The following is a 20019-nucleotide window of genomic DNA, read 5'->3' on the forward strand; positions in this document are numbered from 1 at the left end:
AATTTCGCGCCAACATTGATAATAGATAATTCTATGACTGCCAATTTGTTTTCACCACAGATTATCAACTTTTTGAATTAGCTATCATATATATTGTTCCGTGATGTGATAATTATAAGAGCTACACAATTTTAAATATTACATATCTTAACTTGTATTGTTATTATATTGATTATTTTATTTATTACTTTATCACACTCTTAAAATATTATACATCTACATCATCATAAATAAAATAATTACGTAATGTCAAGCTGATCGTGCTTGTCAGTCGGGTCTATAAATGACATTGACATTTGAGTTGAAGTAAAGATAGGCCGAAATGTTGGGAGTTATGGTTATGCATAAAAATAAAATATTTCTATGTTATTATTGATGTGATAAACTTCGATTTTAAAAGTACATTGTAATTGATCAACATGAATCGGTTAGCATATATAAACAGGTGTTCCTTCAACACATTTAGGTATAATGTTAAGATTTCACCAGTGTTATTAAGTCCGAGAAACTCGTTACAAAATGTGTGTGTTATTCGTGGAACGCACCAGCAAAATAAAATTCGGTCAACGATGAACTATATGGTAGCCCTGGGCGTCATGACAGTAGGACTCAGCTATGCAGCGGTGCCTTTGTATAGGATATTTTGTCAAGTGAGTACTGCACTTAATATTTTATATAATTAACTAATAGATAATTATGTATTAGTGTGTGGTATTTAGTAGATAATTATGATCAAGTTTTATTTTATAAAATTGCAATTAATTTAATCCTCACAAAAGTTTAAACCTAAGTCAATTTGTAAGAAGGTAACGTCATGTTTTATTAATTTAATGCTTAAACTTTAATATATTATAAAGATAACAATTTGTGTATTGTCAAAACAGTGATAGCTATGAATCTGAAGTTCAAATCATAAGTTCTTTTTTTAAAGTGAAGTGCATATTACAACTTGACTATCACTTACTATAACGATGAAAGTATACATCATGTGTAAATGACGCCTGGGAGTTCTTAAAAGTTCTCAAGGATGTGAAGTCTACTAATATGCATTTGGACAGTGCAGGGGCCTCACTTTGTTGATGTGACATTAAAACTTCAAGATAGTCTTGAAGATCACTTGAACATCATGTCAGACTGACCAAAGCGTAGATCAACACTGGTTGCATTGACTATAAGGTTGCTCCACCTAAGGGAAGAAACCACAATAGTATATTTTCATTATCATTACTAGGCATACAGTTATGGAGGCACAACTGGCCAAGCAGAGGCCACAGAGGCTGTGAGCAGTATGAAGGCTGTGAAGGACAGGCCGGTTAAGATCCGCTTCAATGCTGATGTATCCTCCTCCATGCAGTGGAACTTCAAACCACAACAGGGTGATATTACTGTGAGTTATGAAAATATAACTTTTATGTCAATTTTTATGTCAAGAATATTTATGTTTTATATGATTTTTTAATCTTGTGTTATTACTTGCTATAGATTAAATTAGAAGATAACAATTATTGCTACATTAAACAATATAACAATCGGCTGTGTTATCCAGGAAAATCTGTAATCAGTTATATTTAGGACTGGAAGAAAGTAATAACACTATGGGTTAGCTACAGATATATAAATCTGGAATACCTGATGTATATGTTACTCCATAACCTTTTAACCAGAACAGATTTTGGTTTCAGGCTGAACTTAATCATTTGCTATACAACCAAAAAAAGATTTTAGCTTGATTGCCCTATTAAATTGATCTTATTCCCATATATTCTATTTACTTAGGTGGTGCCAGGTGAAACTGCACTGGCATTCTACACGGCGCGCAACCCCACAGACAAGCCGGTGATAGGCATCAGCACCTACAACGTAATTCCTTTTGAAGCGGGGCAGTACTTCAACAAGATTCAGTGCTTCTGCTTTGAGGAACAACAACTTAACCCACATGAACAGGTACCACTCATAGTTTAATAATAGTATCTCTCGTTTTTAAGGAATTAGTGCTTATAATTAGGTAGAAGAAAACTTTTTCAATTAAAAGCGGTAATTCTTTACTAATTGTTTAGTAACTATCAATCAATTATTGTTTTAGGCACAGGAGTTCTGTGGTGGTAGTATTAATTCTGCTTTCATTACATTTTGCATGTTAATTACAGAAATAAACTGAGCCACAATTACTTACTTGATTGTTGCAGGTGGACATGCCTGTATTTTTCTACATAGATCCTGAATTCATGGATGATCCTAAAATGGAGTATGTGGATGAAATAGTGCTGTCTTATACATTCTTTGAGGCTAAGAAGGGCATGAAGTTACCAATCCCATCATATGTGAAGAAATGAGATTTCAAAGTGTTGACGAACTGCCAGTTAGTATTATGTAGTGAAAACAGTGATAAGTTATATTGTAAATGCAGTCAACTTTTTGTTGTCAGTTATGTTGTTAATAAATATTGTTGATTTTTAATTTTCTTATCGAATTTATTATTTTCATAAAATTTTAAGATAGTGTACATAGAGTACAGTATTTTGTGCAGTATTGCAGTGCTGCATAAAGACCAAGAAGTAATAATAAAAGGTCAATGTTATAGGAAAGTTTGTACACTGTACATATGATGAATAAAAGGAAAGTTACTAAAATAATAATTTTATATAAATTTAAGAGCTAAAACTTCATTTTTAAATTCTCACCAAATAATTTTGAATTGTTTGTTTTATATTTTTGGGGATGATAGGGCATTCATTTTCAAATGGCAATAAAGCTGCTACCATAGCCTAAAATATGTCAAAGGCGACAATGTCTAAAAAATAGTGGCATTAATAAAACCAAGAGCGAACATAATATCAAGACGTATATTTCTGTCAGTTTGGTTAGGCCTTGATGGCGGCGGTGACGGGGTACCCGCGGCGCAGCCCCATGCACTGGTCGCGGTCGATGAAGAGCGTGGCGGCCTTGCTGCGCAGGTCCTGCTCGAGGCCGGCGCGCGCGCCCAGCAGCGTCTGGTGCGTGCCCTCGGCCGCGGCCAGCCGCGAGCGCAGCGACTCCATCGTCGCCTGCAGGTCGCACACCTCCTTCACCAACCTGCGAGACCACGCGCATTTCAATACCTCGAATTTCACAAGCTGAAACCATCCATACAAGCTGAAGCTGATCCAGAGAAGCTAAGGGGCTCAGCTCTCTGTTCAAGATCATGCTCTTAAGTCCATCCGTGACCTTTAAGAGATAATGTCAACTACCACGGACCACGAACGGACCACAGAAAAGTAATCCGACAACCAGACAGGTGGGCCAACGATATCGTACGAGTGGTGGGAAGAGGCTGGATGAGGACACCGCGAGATCGGAACTTATGGAAGTCTAGTGAGAAGGCTAGATCCAGCAGAGGGTAACAAAGAACTGAAGAAGAAAATGTCAACGAAAAAAGGTCGTCCTTTAGTTTTATTTGTCCTTATAGGAAGATATTCCTATTCATATAAAGGGCAATTAAACAAGTCCCTATCAATCACATCAATTAACCAAAACCCTTCAAAATGCATTAATACAAAGTCCAGTTGATAAGTTGAGACAAAGTTGATGACGTAGCTGTCCAGATGGGTGTCGAGCAGGTATAATATTTCTGCCTAATAACAGCAGCGTTAGGCGCTGTTGTGTTCCGTTTTGATGGGTGTACAAATACAAAGTCTTTATTTGTAGAATAAGGTGTATACATTGGTGTTACAGTCAAGAATTTTCGCTCATTCTGCCATAAATGGCGTACAAATATAATTTTAAGTCGCATTTTATTCAAACTATTAAATTGTAGATACTAATTTCCAATATTATTAAAACGTTAATAAGATAAAATGTCTATAACAATAAAATGTCACATAAAGATAAAAATGAATAATGAAGTCAGTGGTATCACAATAGAAAATGTCAAAAGTGTGGTAAGGGCACAGACCTTAAGATATAGATCTGTGGGTAAGGGAGACATACTTTTCCGAGGCGTTCCAGCTTATTCCTCAAGGCGGTAGCGGCGCATCTGTGGCCGACCTCAGGTAGGAATATCTAATCCTATCTGGGGTTGATTACAGATGTCCATGGTCGGCAGTAGCTTACCATCAGGTGGACTGCATGCTCGTCTGCTACTTCTATATTATAAAAATAATAAAAAAAAAACAAAACTTAGCCTAAATGGAAACTGAATCGTTGATCGGTCACCTGGTCTGCGCGTCGTCGCGGCACTTCTCGAGGTGCGGGCGGTTGGTGCGCGCCTGCAGCCGCGTGTGCGCCACGCGCAGCGGCTGCAGCTTGTCCTCCACCGCCTTGTTCAGCAGCTCCAGCGTCTTCTCCACGTCGAAGATCTCCTGCTGGATCTGAAACGGAACGGGGATACAACTTATCGATGCAACTGTGCCCATTGCTCACATATTAAAGTGGTCAACAAAAAAGATATAAGGCAGATTAAGTCGATATCTAAAATTGTCCCACTGTCTGCAAATATCGTGTTTGCGGCTTACAAAGAATAATCCAAAAAAATGATCAATTTTACCTTTGATTATTTTAAAATTTTGTATTAGTTCCTATTAATTTGGTGTACAATATAAAGAGTTTTGTATGGTATTGAACAATAACATCATTGTCCTAAGTTGAATTTATCTATTTCTGTCTTGATCGATTTAGTCTATCAAGATCACTATGATAACACATTTTCTAGATGATGCTTTTATCCAGAGACAGAATTCAAAGAACTGAGGGATGAATGGATAAGATGAACATTATGGAAATAAGAAGTACCTTATGCAGATGCAATTGTAACTTGTTCTTGATCTCGATGGTCTCCGCAATGCGTCGCGTGAATGCACTGTTCGTGTTGCTCCATTGGTCCCAGATCTCCGTTGCAGACACGTTGATCAAATTATCCGCATCTGGGAGTAAGATATTACAAAAATAGTAGGTACTTATATAAGCTCTATATACTTGCGATGATGTCATGCTACTTGTGCACGAGTTGATGGTGATGATGAAAAATATTTAGACACATACGTGTGTTTAAACACAGAGATGACCTTGTAGTTTAAAATTTTGTTTTGATTTGTATATACTTTTTAAAATTAGCTGCGTATTTAAAATTAATAATTATTTGTTTTAACCGTGATAGAAGACATCCTCAAGAAACTTCATTCGAATCGAGAACGCTGTTTCAAATTTATCAATCCGCATTTGACTAATTTGGGTGGATGTGAATTGTGTTCTCAGTGGTAACCATAGGTTAGAATTGAGTTCAAGATGATAAATGAAATAAGTGTTGATGATGAGGTTTTGCAATTCCCAAATGCCAAGAAGACTATGTTTGATAGTGAACATGAATGAGTCGCCGTCATACCGGAGAGCATCTGCACGGCCTTGGCGCGCTCGGACTGCGAGCGCTGCAGCGTGGCGGCGCTGGCGGCGGCCCAGCGCGCCGCGTCGCACACCGTCGGGTCGTAGCGCTCGATGCCCGCGTAGAACTGCAGGCCCTGCGACACACACCACACACGTTAGACAGGGGACGGACCCAAACGGCCGTGATCCATGAGAACCGACCCACACGATGGTAGTTAGATTAGAGGACCGGAAATACGACCATGGTAGACCCAGGGAACGGATCCTGTCTCCACTCTACAGCGAAATTAAAATGGCGCCTAGGACAGGGATGGGACCCATACGAGCGTGGTAAATCCGTGGGAATGAACTCACACGATGGTGGTTAAATTGAAGGACATACGACCGTGGTAGACCCAGGGATCCGACCCTGTCTGTAATAATAGCGTCTAGGGTCATATGGGCAAAAAAGCTAAGGAAGATCCCTGGCTTTTATCACTAACTATACAGTTAGTAGTCTGGCCAGAATATACACTCTGACCGGACAATTTGACTTCGTAAAAATTTTCTAAGCAAAAGGAAATCTCCAAAGGCCTTCAGCATTACGACCCTTTAATGAAAACTGTGCCATCAGAAAGTTATTTATTATTTAGAAATCTATAATTAGTTAAAGTAACATCAATCATAATTATCATATTTCAGATTAGATAACTACAAATGTATATGGCATACAGAAAATATTTAATAAACATTAATCTTAGGTCCAATGGAAAGAAGAAAGAATTAAAAAGATTAAGGGTCGGAACATATCTGATGGAAAATGCGTCACGTATTATCGGTCGCGTTACGCCAGAATAAACAATTATTTACTAAAACATTCAACCTTTCACATCTAACCGATGATACGTTAGTGCGTCGAGCATACGACGTCCTGTTCCGTTTCCGTCAACGCATTATTAGTCGGTCAGCCACACGCCACGTGGACCACACGTAGACACAAGTGGTTAGCCCCTGTACCTTGGAGAAGTTGTTGAGCTGGTGGCACATAGAGTCGATGCCGAGCGCGTACTCCTTATTGCGCATGTCTGTCTCCAGCTCGTGTTGAGTCGCACGGCAGTTCTTCGACTGCTGACGGACCTGACACCAACAAACTAAATAAAATACCACACTCGTGATATACTTCTTCATGAGCACATTGGTCAGGCAGTAACGTAACATGAAATTACGTCGTCCGTAGAATATGTGGGTAAATAAAACTTTCAGCGGTTTGAATTGAATTGATTGGATTTTTATCTTACTTATGCTTGTCCGGAATTATTGTCTCCAAATTGTGAAGAAATTGTTTTAAATGCGCAGCTTTAGGACCTACTAGAAAAAGATCATTAGTTCGACAGCCTGTTTATATTTAAGTGATTACATATGTCACAAACCTTTTCCAACATATTCCTGAACTTATCCTGACATTCGCGTAAAATTGCAACCTCTTTCAGAAGCGACTGTTCCACCGCATCGTGCACTTGTTCCACTCCTGTAATGAAACAAGGGAGATATATTTTACGTTAAACTTTGACAAAAATAATTTTTTGAATTAACTTCTGCTACTGGCTAAGAAAACTGGCAAAATGCGAAACCACTACAGCCAGAGGATGCCACATTGCTCATGCACTTTAAAATTACTTTTTTCTTGGTTTGTACTCTTATCTAGACATCCAGACATTTGAGTATTTAAAACACTGCAAAGGATATATAACCAGCCTCTTTTTGTTCTGACTCTATCCAGGAAATTTGAGGATTCAATATCCCAAACATCTCTGCCTACAAATTTGACCATCAGCAGTTTGTTAACCATTGCATGAGTGCACCAGAAAATCGGCTAGCCGCGAGAAATGGCGAGACATCGTGAGGCGAACTACATCAGGTCCCCAGGAAAAACCAGAAACATGATGACCACGACCGCTCTGCCAAGAGTGCACTAAGAAGAAGTTTGTTGATATTTCGAGTGTGTGTACCCCAAACCCCTCCTAGTCGTACCCTGTCGCTTCTCGCGGTGGTAGAGGCACTCCTGCACGATGTGCAGCGGCCCCTCGATGCCGGCCACGGCGCGCTCCAGCTGCCGCCGCGTGTCGTTCAGCTTCTCGCACGTCGCCACCAGGCGCTCCATCTCTATTGACACCTGCGAACCGATCGGCACTTCACGAAATTCTGATCAATACTTTTAATGAAATCCTGCTTGTAAAATAAGTACCAATTTAACACATACGAGTACTAATAAAAGCTAATCCATATAATTGTAATTTAATTCTATTTAACTGAAGTTCAAAATGATTGACCAATTTGCCTTAATGAAACTAGTAAGACAAATGCTCATAATGCTGGGCATGTTCTGATTGTTAAATAAATCAGTTTTATTCATATCGAAATCTAAAACAACGATAAAACTTTACTAATCATTGTGACGAAACTTGCCTCATTTCGCCAAAACGTCGTATCCGTGATGCGCTCCCCAATTCGTCTGCCAGAGTCCCGCTGACCTTGCGTACCAATTTCGTCTGTTTCTCTAAGTAGTAAAAATTAATTCCATAAAATAAATAGTAGTTTAACTTAAGCTTATATTGATGTGTAATAGGAATATGTTGTCCATTGTCGTCATTTTACTGCCAAAAGGTCGCAGTGTCAGTGTCGCAGAGCTCACCTCAAAAGCCGCATGATGTCATTGCGCACGCGCTCCGAAAAGTTCCTCTTCGCGTCAGATTCATTGTAGTTCTTGATGCTGTTCTGGTTCCACTCGTACTGCGTGTAGCGCGTGTAGAGCGCGGCGCGCGCGGCGTGCTCGGGGCTGCGGTCGAAGCCCGTCACCAGGTTGGGGAAGCGCAGGGGCTCCGCCGCCATGCCCGCCGGCGTGTAGCACGGGTCTACCATTGTGTTCGTTATCGGCTGCGAGGGCCTGGGATACGGTTTTTAAGGTAAATAACTTACTTATAAATAAAAAAAATACTTTCACAAATCTTGTTTCAATTTGCGTTTGACTTTTAAAAGAACTTAGAGATTATCTTTTCCAATTATGTAACGTAGCAAAATCCTATACAAAATTATTCCAAAAAACAAAATATGTTTTTAATACATGATTAGCAAGTTACACGATACCCTTTTGAAAAAATAGAAGTCAAAATGTTACGAAATAATCTTTATATGTACGTAAGAAAAATAAGTAAAACTCGAATAAAATCAGAAGGTAATTCAAGTGTTTTACATAGGCGTTACTTCTATCTCCTCATAACCCATAATAGGCCTCCATGGGTGCTTTTTGGGCGAGTGGAAACAGTAGCCCACTTGCGGGGGTACAGTCGGAGCTCCTGCCGTTTCCTTCACAGGACTCCATTGTTGCAGTTGCTAGAAAAATACGAAGTTTAAGAATCTATGAAACATACTTTTACCACCAAACTATTGTCCCTATTGTTTGAATAGCCTTAGAGAAATTACGAAATAACCATTATTAAGTAGATAGTGATACTTACAGTACACATCGATACTTCCTTAGCCATTTTGATGAGTAAATAGAATAATAATGCGGAAAAATTTAGATAAATTCATAAAAGTTTTGTAAACTTATTGTAAGGGATTTTAAAATTCAAATTTCGTGTCAATAATTGACATCAAAATACATTTAATATATTGTCTATGGTACACACTTTTTGAAAAAGAGCTTTTTAATATTTGCTTAAATTGCTATAGTCATTTAGCCAAATAATATAACTTCATCAATAAATGAGCTGGTATAAGACTTATAAATAATAACTTATACTATAAGTTATTATTTTATATAACTTCAATAACACGAAAAAGACAAAACATCGTACTTTTAAGAAGCCTGTGGAAACCTCAATCTAGTGTCAAAGTCAAACTGATAACACTTGTCATTCGTCAGTAATGTTCATCGTTCATTGAATGTCATTGATCATTCACAAACTGAAGTTTGTCGTGCGTTGTTGATGTTTATTGAAATGGGACAAACATTTTCGAATTAAAGCAAATAATAACATCTCATAGCTATTGACTTATTGTTAAGAGAAAGTGTATGTAACTATAAGTAATAACCATGAGTGGTATACCGGAGAACGCGCCAAATCGTAAGTAATTTGAAATGCTAATAAGTTTCACAATAATATCGTAACTAGTTGTTTACATCGTGTTCGATTTCAGATTGCCCCGGCACCCAGAGCGAGGACGCTGGGAAGGCATCCGCCTGTGCAGGGTGCCCCAATCAGAACATTTGCGCCACAGGTAAAGTCCCACGACCATGACAACGATGCACAACACATGCAATGTTTTAAATCAACAATGAATCAACATGTTATTGTTGTTAATGCTGCTTGTCACAAGAATTGTTATAACTCTGAAACAAATCTTACAGTAGAACAAATTCTTTAACATACCATTATAATGAGATGTAATTAACATATTATCTTGGTTCTTCATAGAATCTAAAACAGTCACAACAACTCCTTCTATGTGTAGGTATGTAAAGATACCTTTCTATTTTTCAATCGTGTAAATGTATACTCGTAATGTTATTTTGATAATGTAAGTACTCTTATAATTAGAAGCATGACCATGAAAGCTAATGCCCTTCACATCTAGTTTTTTCTTTTATAACTACTGGCCAGTCCATTGATTTATATTAGTTGGCCCTTGCATTTGTTGGTATTGAATCATTTATGAAACTTGTCCTTATGTAAGGAACTAATTGAATATTACAAATAAATAAGATTATTTGTTAATGTAATAATTGACTATTTGCTGTATTTAAACTATTTTTTTTTCTTATCAGATATTACATTTTTATAGCTTGTAAAATGTTGCATATTTTTGGTTAATGTTCTGGAGATTACTGACAAAAATTAGGCATTTTTTTGGAACTTAATTAAGTTGATAAGGTACATAAAATAACAAATAGTTAAATATGGTGATCAGGTTAGGCAGTCAAGCCCAGACTAATCTAAAAGCTCTCTTTCAAATTGTAAAGAGCCACAGCATGTAGAACTTTACAATAAATTTACTAGGTTATAGTATTACATAGTACTTCTATGACGGGATATCCCCTCACTTCAATTTTTGTTTTATGTGAAAAGGAGCAGCAGCAGGTCCGGACCCAGCAATAGAAATAATAAAGAACAAGCTCGCAAATGTGAAGCACAAGATATTGATACTCTCCGGCAAGGGTGGAGTGGGCAAGAGCACACTCACCTCCCTCCTTGCCCATGGTCTTGCCGCAAGGAACCCTGATATCAATGTGAGTCATTTTACATTTATTTTGATACATCAATATAGGTATAATACCCGGCACGAGTCGTGAGCACAGGTGGGCAGTAGTGGGGGTAAGCTCGCGCATGTACACTTTTGGCCAGTCGCTAAAATTGCACGAAAGTGTACAGTAGCCGAATGACACGCGAGCCTCCAATAGACGATGTGCATTGACTGAGGAACCAATCGCGTGCAGCTCGGCACCCCGCCCCGCCCCCATGGCTTCTTCATTCCGCCAAAGAGACCGAAACATTAACTACTTAGCGCAGCTGTCAGTTGTGCTCACGACTCATGCCGGTCACTATAGTTTCACATGTGTCACCTTGCTTCAATGTCAATTCAGAACACACATTATTCAAATTAGTTTCCTTGAAGAATGCTTTCACACATAAATATACAAACTAAAGTAGTTCACCTTGATATATGAATCAGTATAAGTTATAAAAAGTCTCACTAATCATTCCTTTATAATAATAATAAACTAAATGAAGGGGGCCTGCCTTTAATATTTATAGAAGAATATTATTTTGCCTGGTATGTCCCGAGACTGGCATATTCAATGTCTGTAGATATGAATAAACCTTAACCATATCTTCTGCTATGAGAAATGTAACACATGACCTCATTTTATACCATGTACAATAAAAATCGACCATATACAATTTATATTAAAGTAAAAATACATTATTCAATACAATGTGTGCAATGATCAATTAAGATAGCAATTTAAACTTGCCTGCTGTCCATATGGCTGTAATTGGTTACTACAACCTCTGGACATCACCTAAATAGGATTGGTGTCCATCTGAGGCCAACCACTTATGATTTACTATCCCTACGACTAAATTGGAACAGCTCAATATGTAAATGTTGTAAGCTTGTGGCTTTTTTTTTTATAATATAAGAGTAGCAGACGAGCATGCAGTCCACCTGATGGTAAGTGGCTACTGCGTCCTATGGAGATCTGTAATCAACCCCAGATAGGATTTGATCTCTACCTGATTCCTACCCGAGGTCGGCCACAGATGCGCCGCTACCCCTGAGGACTAAGCTGGAACGCCTTGGAAAAGTCTATCTCCCTTACCACACCCTTCAAACCGGAACACAGCAGTGCCTAACACTGCTGTTATTAGGTAGATATAGGTGTACAAACTTACCAAACTCTTCACATTAGAACACTACAGCTTTTAACATTTGATAAAAACCATAATCAAATTTTGTAATACACTAAGTTGCTTGTATACATGTTGCACTCCTTTAATTTAAGTACATAGTATATATCTAGCTATTAAGTATATTATATAGCTTTGTGTAGTGTCTTGCTCGTAATGCTGTTAATGTACTAAGAGCCCTTTAGCCTTTATAAATAAGTATCATCAGTTTATCAAATATTTTGATGGCATTGACACTACAGACTTACTAATAGCTTATCTTAAAGCTTTTCAACTTGTGTTTATTTTAAATGCACCAATGTTGATAATACTACAGAATCAACATTATTTATGTAGTTTCTTTATATGTAAATATATTTGGTCAATTTTGATTAAGAGTCAATCAAATGAAACCCTATCAGTTTATCTTCTTCAGAGATAAGTGATCTTGGTTTTTGTTGTACCTACTTGTTTTGTAGATGTGAGTTTTACTTTAAATAGTATTGGTTTATAATAATAATCAATACTTATTAAACATTGTTTGTTTCTTAATTATAAATTAACGAGATTCGTCGCGCGGCTTTCTCAAATTTTGCACCTGTTTATGGCTTTTCTATTTGCAACAAAATTCTAATTATTTTATTTTAATTACTTCTCTGTCTATGCTCTGTACATATATTATACATACATCCAAATCTGTTTACTCGTTGCCATTAGCCGCTGCAAATTTAGGCCGCCAAAAATGATAGAAACTGTTTAAAATACAACTTTAGACACTTATTTTGAAATTGTAGGTAGTTTCATTTCTTTATAATATTATTTGTGGTATGCCAAACATTTTGAAAAATTTACCCGGTTATATCTTGACCGTCGTTCATATGAGTTGCCGAACTCCATGTTTCTTGTCGGGAAGCTTGCACAAAGCACGTGTATCGATTGCGGCGTCGCGGCGGAATTTCGCAATGTCGCGTGGCGGCCGCGGCGGCACTGCTTGGTACAGCCTCGCCGTTGCCGTCCTGCCGATATAGGTCAGCCACGAAAGCCTTTGGTGTCGTATTATGTATGCACTCGATTATAAGTGCATGGTTACTTACGGTTTATAAGCTCACGGGGTTGTTTATTTGTGTTGCTCTTTTTTCTAATAAAGGATTTTTTCCTAGAGAAAAATTGGTACCTTCTATTACTCCACTTTAGTGGTTTTTTTTTTAAATAACACCCGTCCTCCTCCTTTTCCCGTCTTCTCCTGTCTTTTATGCTCTATTTAATTGGCAACCTTATATAACGTTGCATATAACTCGAAAAAAGTTATTTCCACGCACTTATTCCATGTCGTCCCTAATAGTTGGAGTAGTTTAAACACAGGACGTTGTCATTAAGCAGTATTTAAATCTTTATTTCCAGGTGGGAATATTGGACGCGGATATATGTGGGCCGAGCCAGCCGCGGGTGATGGGCGTGCTGGGGGAGCAAGTGCATAACTCCGGCTCGGGCTGGTCGCCTGTCGTAAGTATCGGTGCACACTGAAAATGTGCATGATATTAAGACACCTGACACTAAGTGGTCGGGATCTAAAGTCAATTACACATGCTCATGGGAAGACGATGCTAACATGTCATTCTAGAAAGATCTATATTGTCGCAACCTACCCACATTTTAGTATTAAATCAAATTACACCGTAAGAGCGTTTTCAGATTATCCGATCCGATATCGGTGTCGGACGACGATAGCCGACATCCGATAGCCGACACCATGTGCTATTTTCACATATTTCCGACAAAATCGTTCCGATACGGCCATTTGCTCGATAGATTTTTTTTTTCTCATCTTGATTTAAAACTTCATATCCCTCTTCAAGGTATTCACAAACTTCGCGCCAATTATTGTCTCGGAGTATTTTATTTTTATATTCCTCGTGAGTTTTATCCCACAAGCATGGTTTAGATTCTACCAGTTCAATTAATGTAATTATATCGTATTTAAATGATGACGACGCCATGATGACAACCAAACTAGTAAACAAGCTCAAAATGGCCGCCGCGCATCGGGCTCTACGCACACAGAGACAATTTAGATACACGTAGAGCACACATACAAACATTATCGCCCGACGGCTCACGGGCGTCCGATGGTGTCGCCAGCATATCGCTGTCGGCTCCGATATCCGATATCGGAACGGACAATGTGAAAGGCAGGTACATGTTTCATACATTTTACTTACCCCGATATCGTATCGGCGTCCGATACCGATATCGGATCGGATAATGTGAAAACGCTCTTATTATCAAGTAAAATAGTTGCAGTGTTTCTTTAAACGAGCACACGAGGGTTCCAACATCTTAAGATATTGTTGAAGTAAATTGTTTAAAATTCAATGTTGGTTCCATGTATCATATGATTTAAAAATCACATTTTTATACACATATACAATTGGTAATTTTCTTTTGACAGTATGTAACAGATAATGTGTCGCTGATGTCCATTGGGTTCCTGCTGTCGAGTCCCGACGACGCGGTCATATGGCGAGGACCCAAGAAAAATGGTAACACATCTAACAACTATTGTTATTAGTGATTACACACATATTTACAAAATTCTGTCTTGTCGTTGGAAGTAACTAAGAAGATTTAAATATTTGCAAATCTATAACTATATACTAGGTACATGAAATATATTAGTATATTAATATTACTATTGAAATAGAAAACATTTTCAAATTTTATATGTGAATTTTATGTCATGGATATTTTGTCTCCAGGTATGATCAAACAATTCCTCAGCGAGGTGGACTGGGGCGATCTGGACTATTTGCTGATTGATACGCCACCGGGTAAGGAGTTGTTATATATTTTGTAATGTATGCAAGTTCAGACATGTATAAAATAGTACATTACAATACGAGGACGAAAAATTTTTTTCTGACAAGTGTGAGTTTGCAGGCCGAGCCGCAGGCGAGGACTGCAATCACACGAGTCAGAAAAACATTTTTCGTCCGCGTGTTGTATAAAATTTTATATTACGGGGTCGGAAATGGGGGTTTTGCGCACGCGAAGCGTGCGTAAAACGTCAATTTACGCACGCCGTGATATAAATATTTTTTTATGTAGGTATTTCCTGAAACCTATAAAATCTTTCACGCCATGTGCCTCTAAAATATATCGTTAAAAAACATTTTAACATATGTTAGATTTGTCTAAATTGTGGAATTGACCGTAGACTATATTTGTAAGCAGTCGGTTTTTTTTTTTTTATAGTAATTGCTATCATTTGAGAACATCATCATATCATATCATTTGAAGGTGGTAGAACCCTCTGTGGTTAGACTCCGGCGGCACCACCGCTAAACCTATTTCTACCTCATAATAGCAGTGTTAAACGCTGCTGTGTTCTGGTTTGAAGGATGTACTAATGGAGACATAGTTAGCCGAGGCGTTCCAGCTTAATCCTCAGGGGTAGCGGTGCATCTGCGGCTGACTTCTGGTAGGAATATCTAATCCTACCTGGGATTGATTACGGATGTTCGTGGGCGGCAGTAGCCACATACCATCAGGTGGTCTGCATGCTCGTCTGCTACTCCTATATTATAAAAAAACGTCCAAAAGTTTAAAAAGCAGTACCTTATCACGTCGGTTTGTGTACAGGTACGTCAGACGAGCACCTATCAGCCGTGCAGTACCTAGCCGGTGCGAACCCCGCCGCGGTGCTGGTGAGCACGCCGCAGGAGGTGGCGCTGCTGGACGTGCGGCGCGAGCTGGCCTTCTGCCGCAAGCTCGGCCTGCGCGTGCTCGGCGTCGTCGAGAACATGGCGCTCTTCGTGTGCCCCAACTGCAAGGTGGGTAGGAGTACTCAAGACCAAGTACTAGAAATAGGAAACTGTTTCGTGGTTCGACTTTGAAGGTACCACTGTTACATATATTTTTGCCTTGCAGCAGGGACAGTGAAAACAACAGTGTTAAGCACTGTTGTATTCTGGTTCAAATACAATTATGTCAGCTCAATTCAATCCTCAAATTTAATAACGGTTGGCTTCAAGTAGGAATCTAATTTTTACACTGTTACATTAGGTATACTGTTTGCATACTTGTTACGTGTATATTATGTAAAAATATGTATTAGTAGATACAGGAAGGCTACAGGAATCAAAGTACTAAATACCTACACTTGACTGCAAGGAAGAAGCTTTAAGACCTTTCGATCATTTAATCGATTTATTACTATGGGGGGTAAAATTCTAGATAAAGCCTGACCTCAGCTTACAAAAATAAAGATTTATTAAATTTAATCTACGAGTATTACTATGGTATAAACTTTTTAGATAACAAATGCGGTCGTACATGCATCCGTATTTACGTAAATCGTATGTGTGTGCAGTCGCACAGCGAGATCTTCCCGGCGTCGACGGGCGGGTGCGCGCGGCTGTGCGCGGAGGGCGGCTGCGCGCTGCTGGGCCGCGTGCCGCTCGAGCCGCAACTCGCGCGCGCCGCCGACGCCGGCCTGCAGCCCTTCGCCGACCTGCCGCACTCGCCCGCCGTCGTAGCGCTCAACGAGATCGTTGATAGTAAGCGACTGTCAATTTTTTTTATATTTAGGCTTATCTCGCCCGCCGTGAAAGCGCTTAACGAGATCGTTGATAGTAAGCGACCTCCACACTTTTGTCTTTGACGACCCGCGTGGCGGAGCGGTCACCACACCGGTCTGAGGGTCCCGGGTTCGATCCCCGGCCAGACAGACATCTAATGATTTAGGTCTTTGTTTCTGGGTCTGGGTGTTTGTGTATTTGTCACTGTGTGTGTACATAGCACCCACGATACGGGGAATCCTAGTGAGTGTAGAAAGCGATATTTTTTTTTATATATATAGTCTTGTTTTTTCAAATGTGGAATGGCCAAATGCGCAATTTTGAGGGCTTGGTCAAATAGAACGCGTATTCTTGCGCTGCACTAGATGTAAGCTCTAGAAGTGAAGCCTGAGACCACGCTATAGCGCCGAATTGTGTTGTACTGAGTTGTGTTGAGTGAGTAACTGGTTACACCAAGCGGTTTTTTTTTTGTTCTTGTTAACGAGGGGGAAACCTTCAAAAGGTACCCGGTGGCGTGGGAGCGACACGGGGTTATGTGGGACTCTTACCGCACTAAAATCCCCCCCGGTGGCCGTCCTCGGCGCAGCATAGAGGACTCCGGGATCTCCAACGGAACGCAACCGGAGTCCTCTTAGTGCTGTGTCCCGTCGGGCTCCGCCCAGGTGAGCTTGATGCTCACCACACCGTCTGGTGTGCACGACGGTATGCGACCACACATACCGCCGTCCTTCCCGGGGTCGCTGGCCGGGCGGTTTGAGCTCCCACTCTTGCCGTCCGCAACCCCGGAAGCCCCCTTTTAGTCGCCTCTTACGACAGGCAGAGGATACCGTAGCCCTATTCTGGTCCCGGAACTACAGGGACAAATGTAACCACTTACTAGTAACTGTATAAAATAACTCGCTAGCGCCAAGAGTTTATTTCTAACACTAATGTCTAGCCCAATGCTAGAATACACTTTCTTTTTGGCCAGGCCTTAAGAAATAAAGAAAACTGCTCGAAAGAAGTTTCATAAAAACTAAAATTTCTTAACTAGATTTTGGAAAAATGTATTCTCCTAGATGGTAATCACACGAATGCAAGTGGGAATTAAACGGACTCGCTTGTGTCAAATTTTAAAAAGTATTACGTATAATAACCCATAATAATGTGCAAAATTTTGTTACAGAAATAATAGCTGCATGCGAAAATACTGCTGAATAACTTTTTTTAGAAAACGAATTATGTTAATCTTTATTGTCTGTTAAACTTTATATATTGTATACTATTTATATATGACCTAGTCAGTGTACAAATCATTGTGATTTATCCCTGTTAATAAGAAAAATATAATGCATTACTGAATTTACTGCTTTGTTTTATTTATACCGATTAAATATATTTTCATAGCTTCTATGGAATGAAATGTTTCTAGCGAAAATAGAAACATTTAAAAAAATGATAATAGTGTTTTGGAATTAAACGGTGCATTTTGTACGTATTTGATTCATAAAAGTTGTTATTTGATAACTTATATTACAAATTGATTCATATATAAACTTTTTTTAATACAATACATCACTATTATCTATACTCAACTGTGCCATTATCACTGACGGCAATGACGTTAATCACGTGAGCCTGATTTTGACAACTGATTGTCAAATTATCTGTCATACATTCGAGACTCAAATGAAGGCAACTGTGTAATCGCGGATAATTCAAAGTATTTATTTATTTAATTTAAATTATACTATTGACAGAAATATGCGCTTAAAAATCTCGAATTTAGAGAAAAGCCTATAATTGACTTAGTGTGTCATAGAGATTTTAACCGCGGATTTATTGCATCATTGTTGTTATCTTTAACACGGCCCCAAATGTAGTAAACGTTTCACAAAATGCCGTCGAGCCGCGGTGAAGAAGAGGAGAAGCCATGTCGAGCTTGCTCTGACTTCAAAACATGGGCCAAACTACAAAATAAGTCCGGTATTACGCCCCCCAGTAAAAAGGTGAGGTTATGTTTTGTAATTGTTATGAAATCACAATGGGTAATCTACCTGAGTATTGTGGGCTATATTTACCCTAAGGCGGGCCAATTTACCATAATAAGGGATTATTTTAAAACGCTTTCAATAGAAATTACCATACTATTTAGTACTTTAGATTATATTAACTCCTGGGGGGTTACTACCAACTCTTAAAACAATATTATTTTAATGATACTTTTACTTTTTTGTAGGAAATTTAACTTTTTAAGCAAAATATGACAATTTCAGTTGGTTTTATACAATGGATAAGCGAAAAATAATAAGGGTTTAAGTTTGTTCAACTGTGTATGACGGAATATTTTACTGTTTTAAGGAGGAAATAAAACTTTCCTGAACTATAATGGTTTTTAAAAAATGGTGGTAGGCCCCCTGAACTTTATAAATCTATTTACTAAGGATATAACTGTTAGCAAATATTAAAAGTAACATTCCTTGACAGCCTGCAGCAAGTAACACGCAAAAAGAATGCCCATTAGACAAGGATGAACTTGGTAGATCAACATGGGGCTTCCTTCACTCCATGGCATCTTACTACCCTGAACAGCCCTCTCGGTCAGAGTGTGAGGGCATGGTTCGGTTCTTCAACATATTCGCACAATTCTACCCTTGTGAACCCTGTGCCATAGACTTTCAAGAAGAGTAAGTAATTATATAATTATACTATTAAGATTAAATTATTAAGAATTATCACACAATGTGGCAATTTAACCATACTATCTGCTTTTTATATTTCATCATGCAACAATAAGAAACTGTCTACTTATATTTTAATTTATATATCCTTGATCTAGTTATATAAGCTTAAAAACGAAAATAGTTGTATAAGCTTAAAATCAATTTAATTTAAATAACATTAAATTACATTTCTTAATTATAAATAAGAATTTGTTTCATGTTTCTTTTTTAATTATTGACTATAGCTTACATAACTGACTAATAAACTCTTTTATTATTGGATATTCCAGCATTAAGAAGTACCCACCAAAGACAAAATCGAGAGATGAGCTAGCAAAATGGCTGTGTGAGAGACATAACACTGTGAATGTTAAACTAGGAAAGCCAGAGTTTGACTGCAGCAAAGTCCATGAGCGGTGGAGAGATGGCTGGTCTGATGGTTCCTGTGATTAGTTATAATGTAGTTATACAAGTACTATAACCTATTGTATAAAATAGACAAATATACATTATCATTAACATTGAAATAATGTAGGAGTATGCTTCATGACATGTTATCAAATCATTTTTATCACAAGATATGCTTTACCTGTCATTTTAAAGATTATTGTGTATTTGTGATTTGAGTGCTAACTGTTTCAACCACGGAAAGTTTTGAATATTAAGACAGATTTTTTATTTTACATTATACACATAAATATTTTATTAACTATTTATTTGTATACTTATTCCAAGAGTGTTACCAATTTTGAACTGTATTGTAATTGTGACTGTGACTTAACCTTTAGAAATGTAGATTTTGTACAAAATGTAAGTAGCTTTTGCCTTAGGAGACATTTTGGTTTCATATTGGTTCATGTGGATAGGGGCTGTAGGATTTTATTAGTTATTAATACAATTTGTGAAGGATTTGTCCTCTGTTACTTAAATAAATATGGAGCTGTTAACCTCGTT

At 38.3% G+C, this 20019-nt stretch overlaps 4 protein-coding genes across 4 annotated transcripts; 3 read left to right on the plus strand and 1 right to left on the minus strand.

Annotated features, from left to right (window-relative positions):
• Positions 1-276: 276 nt before the first annotated feature.
• Positions 277-2457, plus strand: Cox11 (Cytochrome c oxidase copper chaperone COX11). The gene is made up of 4 exons (XM_073091752.1): positions 277-650; positions 1232-1387; positions 1777-1944; positions 2187-2457. The coding sequence occupies exons 1-4, from the start codon at positions 420-422 to the stop codon at positions 2331-2333; spliced, it is 702 nt and encodes a 233-aa protein (XP_072947853.1). The 5' UTR covers positions 277-419; the 3' UTR covers positions 2334-2457.
• Positions 2458-2825: 368 nt separating this feature from the next.
• On the minus strand, positions 2826-8983 carry LOC140756267 (tektin-3). Its single transcript, XM_073091745.1, has 11 exons — positions 8850-8983; positions 8585-8724; positions 8027-8278; positions 7801-7891; positions 7366-7507; positions 6765-6862; positions 6352-6471; positions 5357-5489; positions 4768-4898; positions 4192-4346; positions 2826-3072 (listed from the first exon to the last, which is right to left on the minus strand). Exons 1-11 carry the CDS (start codon positions 8874-8876, stop codon positions 2862-2864), a joined length of 1500 nt encoding a protein of 499 aa, XP_072947846.1. The 5' UTR covers positions 8877-8983; the 3' UTR covers positions 2826-2861.
• A 273-nt stretch (positions 8984-9256) lies between these two features.
• On the plus strand, positions 9257-17708 carry Nubp1 (NUBP iron-sulfur cluster assembly factor 1). The gene is made up of 9 exons (XM_073091751.1): positions 9257-9461; positions 9535-9615; positions 10464-10624; positions 13188-13289; positions 14236-14326; positions 14543-14614; positions 15426-15616; positions 16156-16342; positions 17529-17708. The coding sequence occupies exons 1-9, from the start codon at positions 9431-9433 to the stop codon at positions 17561-17563; spliced, it is 951 nt and encodes a 316-aa protein (XP_072947852.1). The 5' UTR covers positions 9257-9430; the 3' UTR covers positions 17564-17708.
• Positions 17709-17995: 287 nt separating this feature from the next.
• Alr (Evr1_Alr domain-containing protein Alr) lies at positions 17996-20012 on the plus strand. Its single transcript, XM_073091475.1, has 3 exons — positions 17996-18351; positions 18830-19029; positions 19356-20012. The coding sequence occupies exons 1-3, from the start codon at positions 18241-18243 to the stop codon at positions 19516-19518; spliced, it is 474 nt and encodes a 157-aa protein (XP_072947576.1). The 5' UTR covers positions 17996-18240; the 3' UTR covers positions 19519-20012.
• The last annotated feature ends 7 nt before the right edge of the window (positions 20013-20019 follow it).

Source organism: Epargyreus clarus, unplaced genomic scaffold, assembly GCF_041222505.1.
Source record: "Epargyreus clarus isolate Ecla_fem2 unplaced genomic scaffold, WU_Ecla_fem_2.2 ptg000034l, whole genome shotgun sequence".
In the NCBI taxonomy this organism is placed as follows: Eukaryota; Metazoa; Arthropoda; class Insecta; order Lepidoptera; family Hesperiidae; genus Epargyreus; species Epargyreus clarus.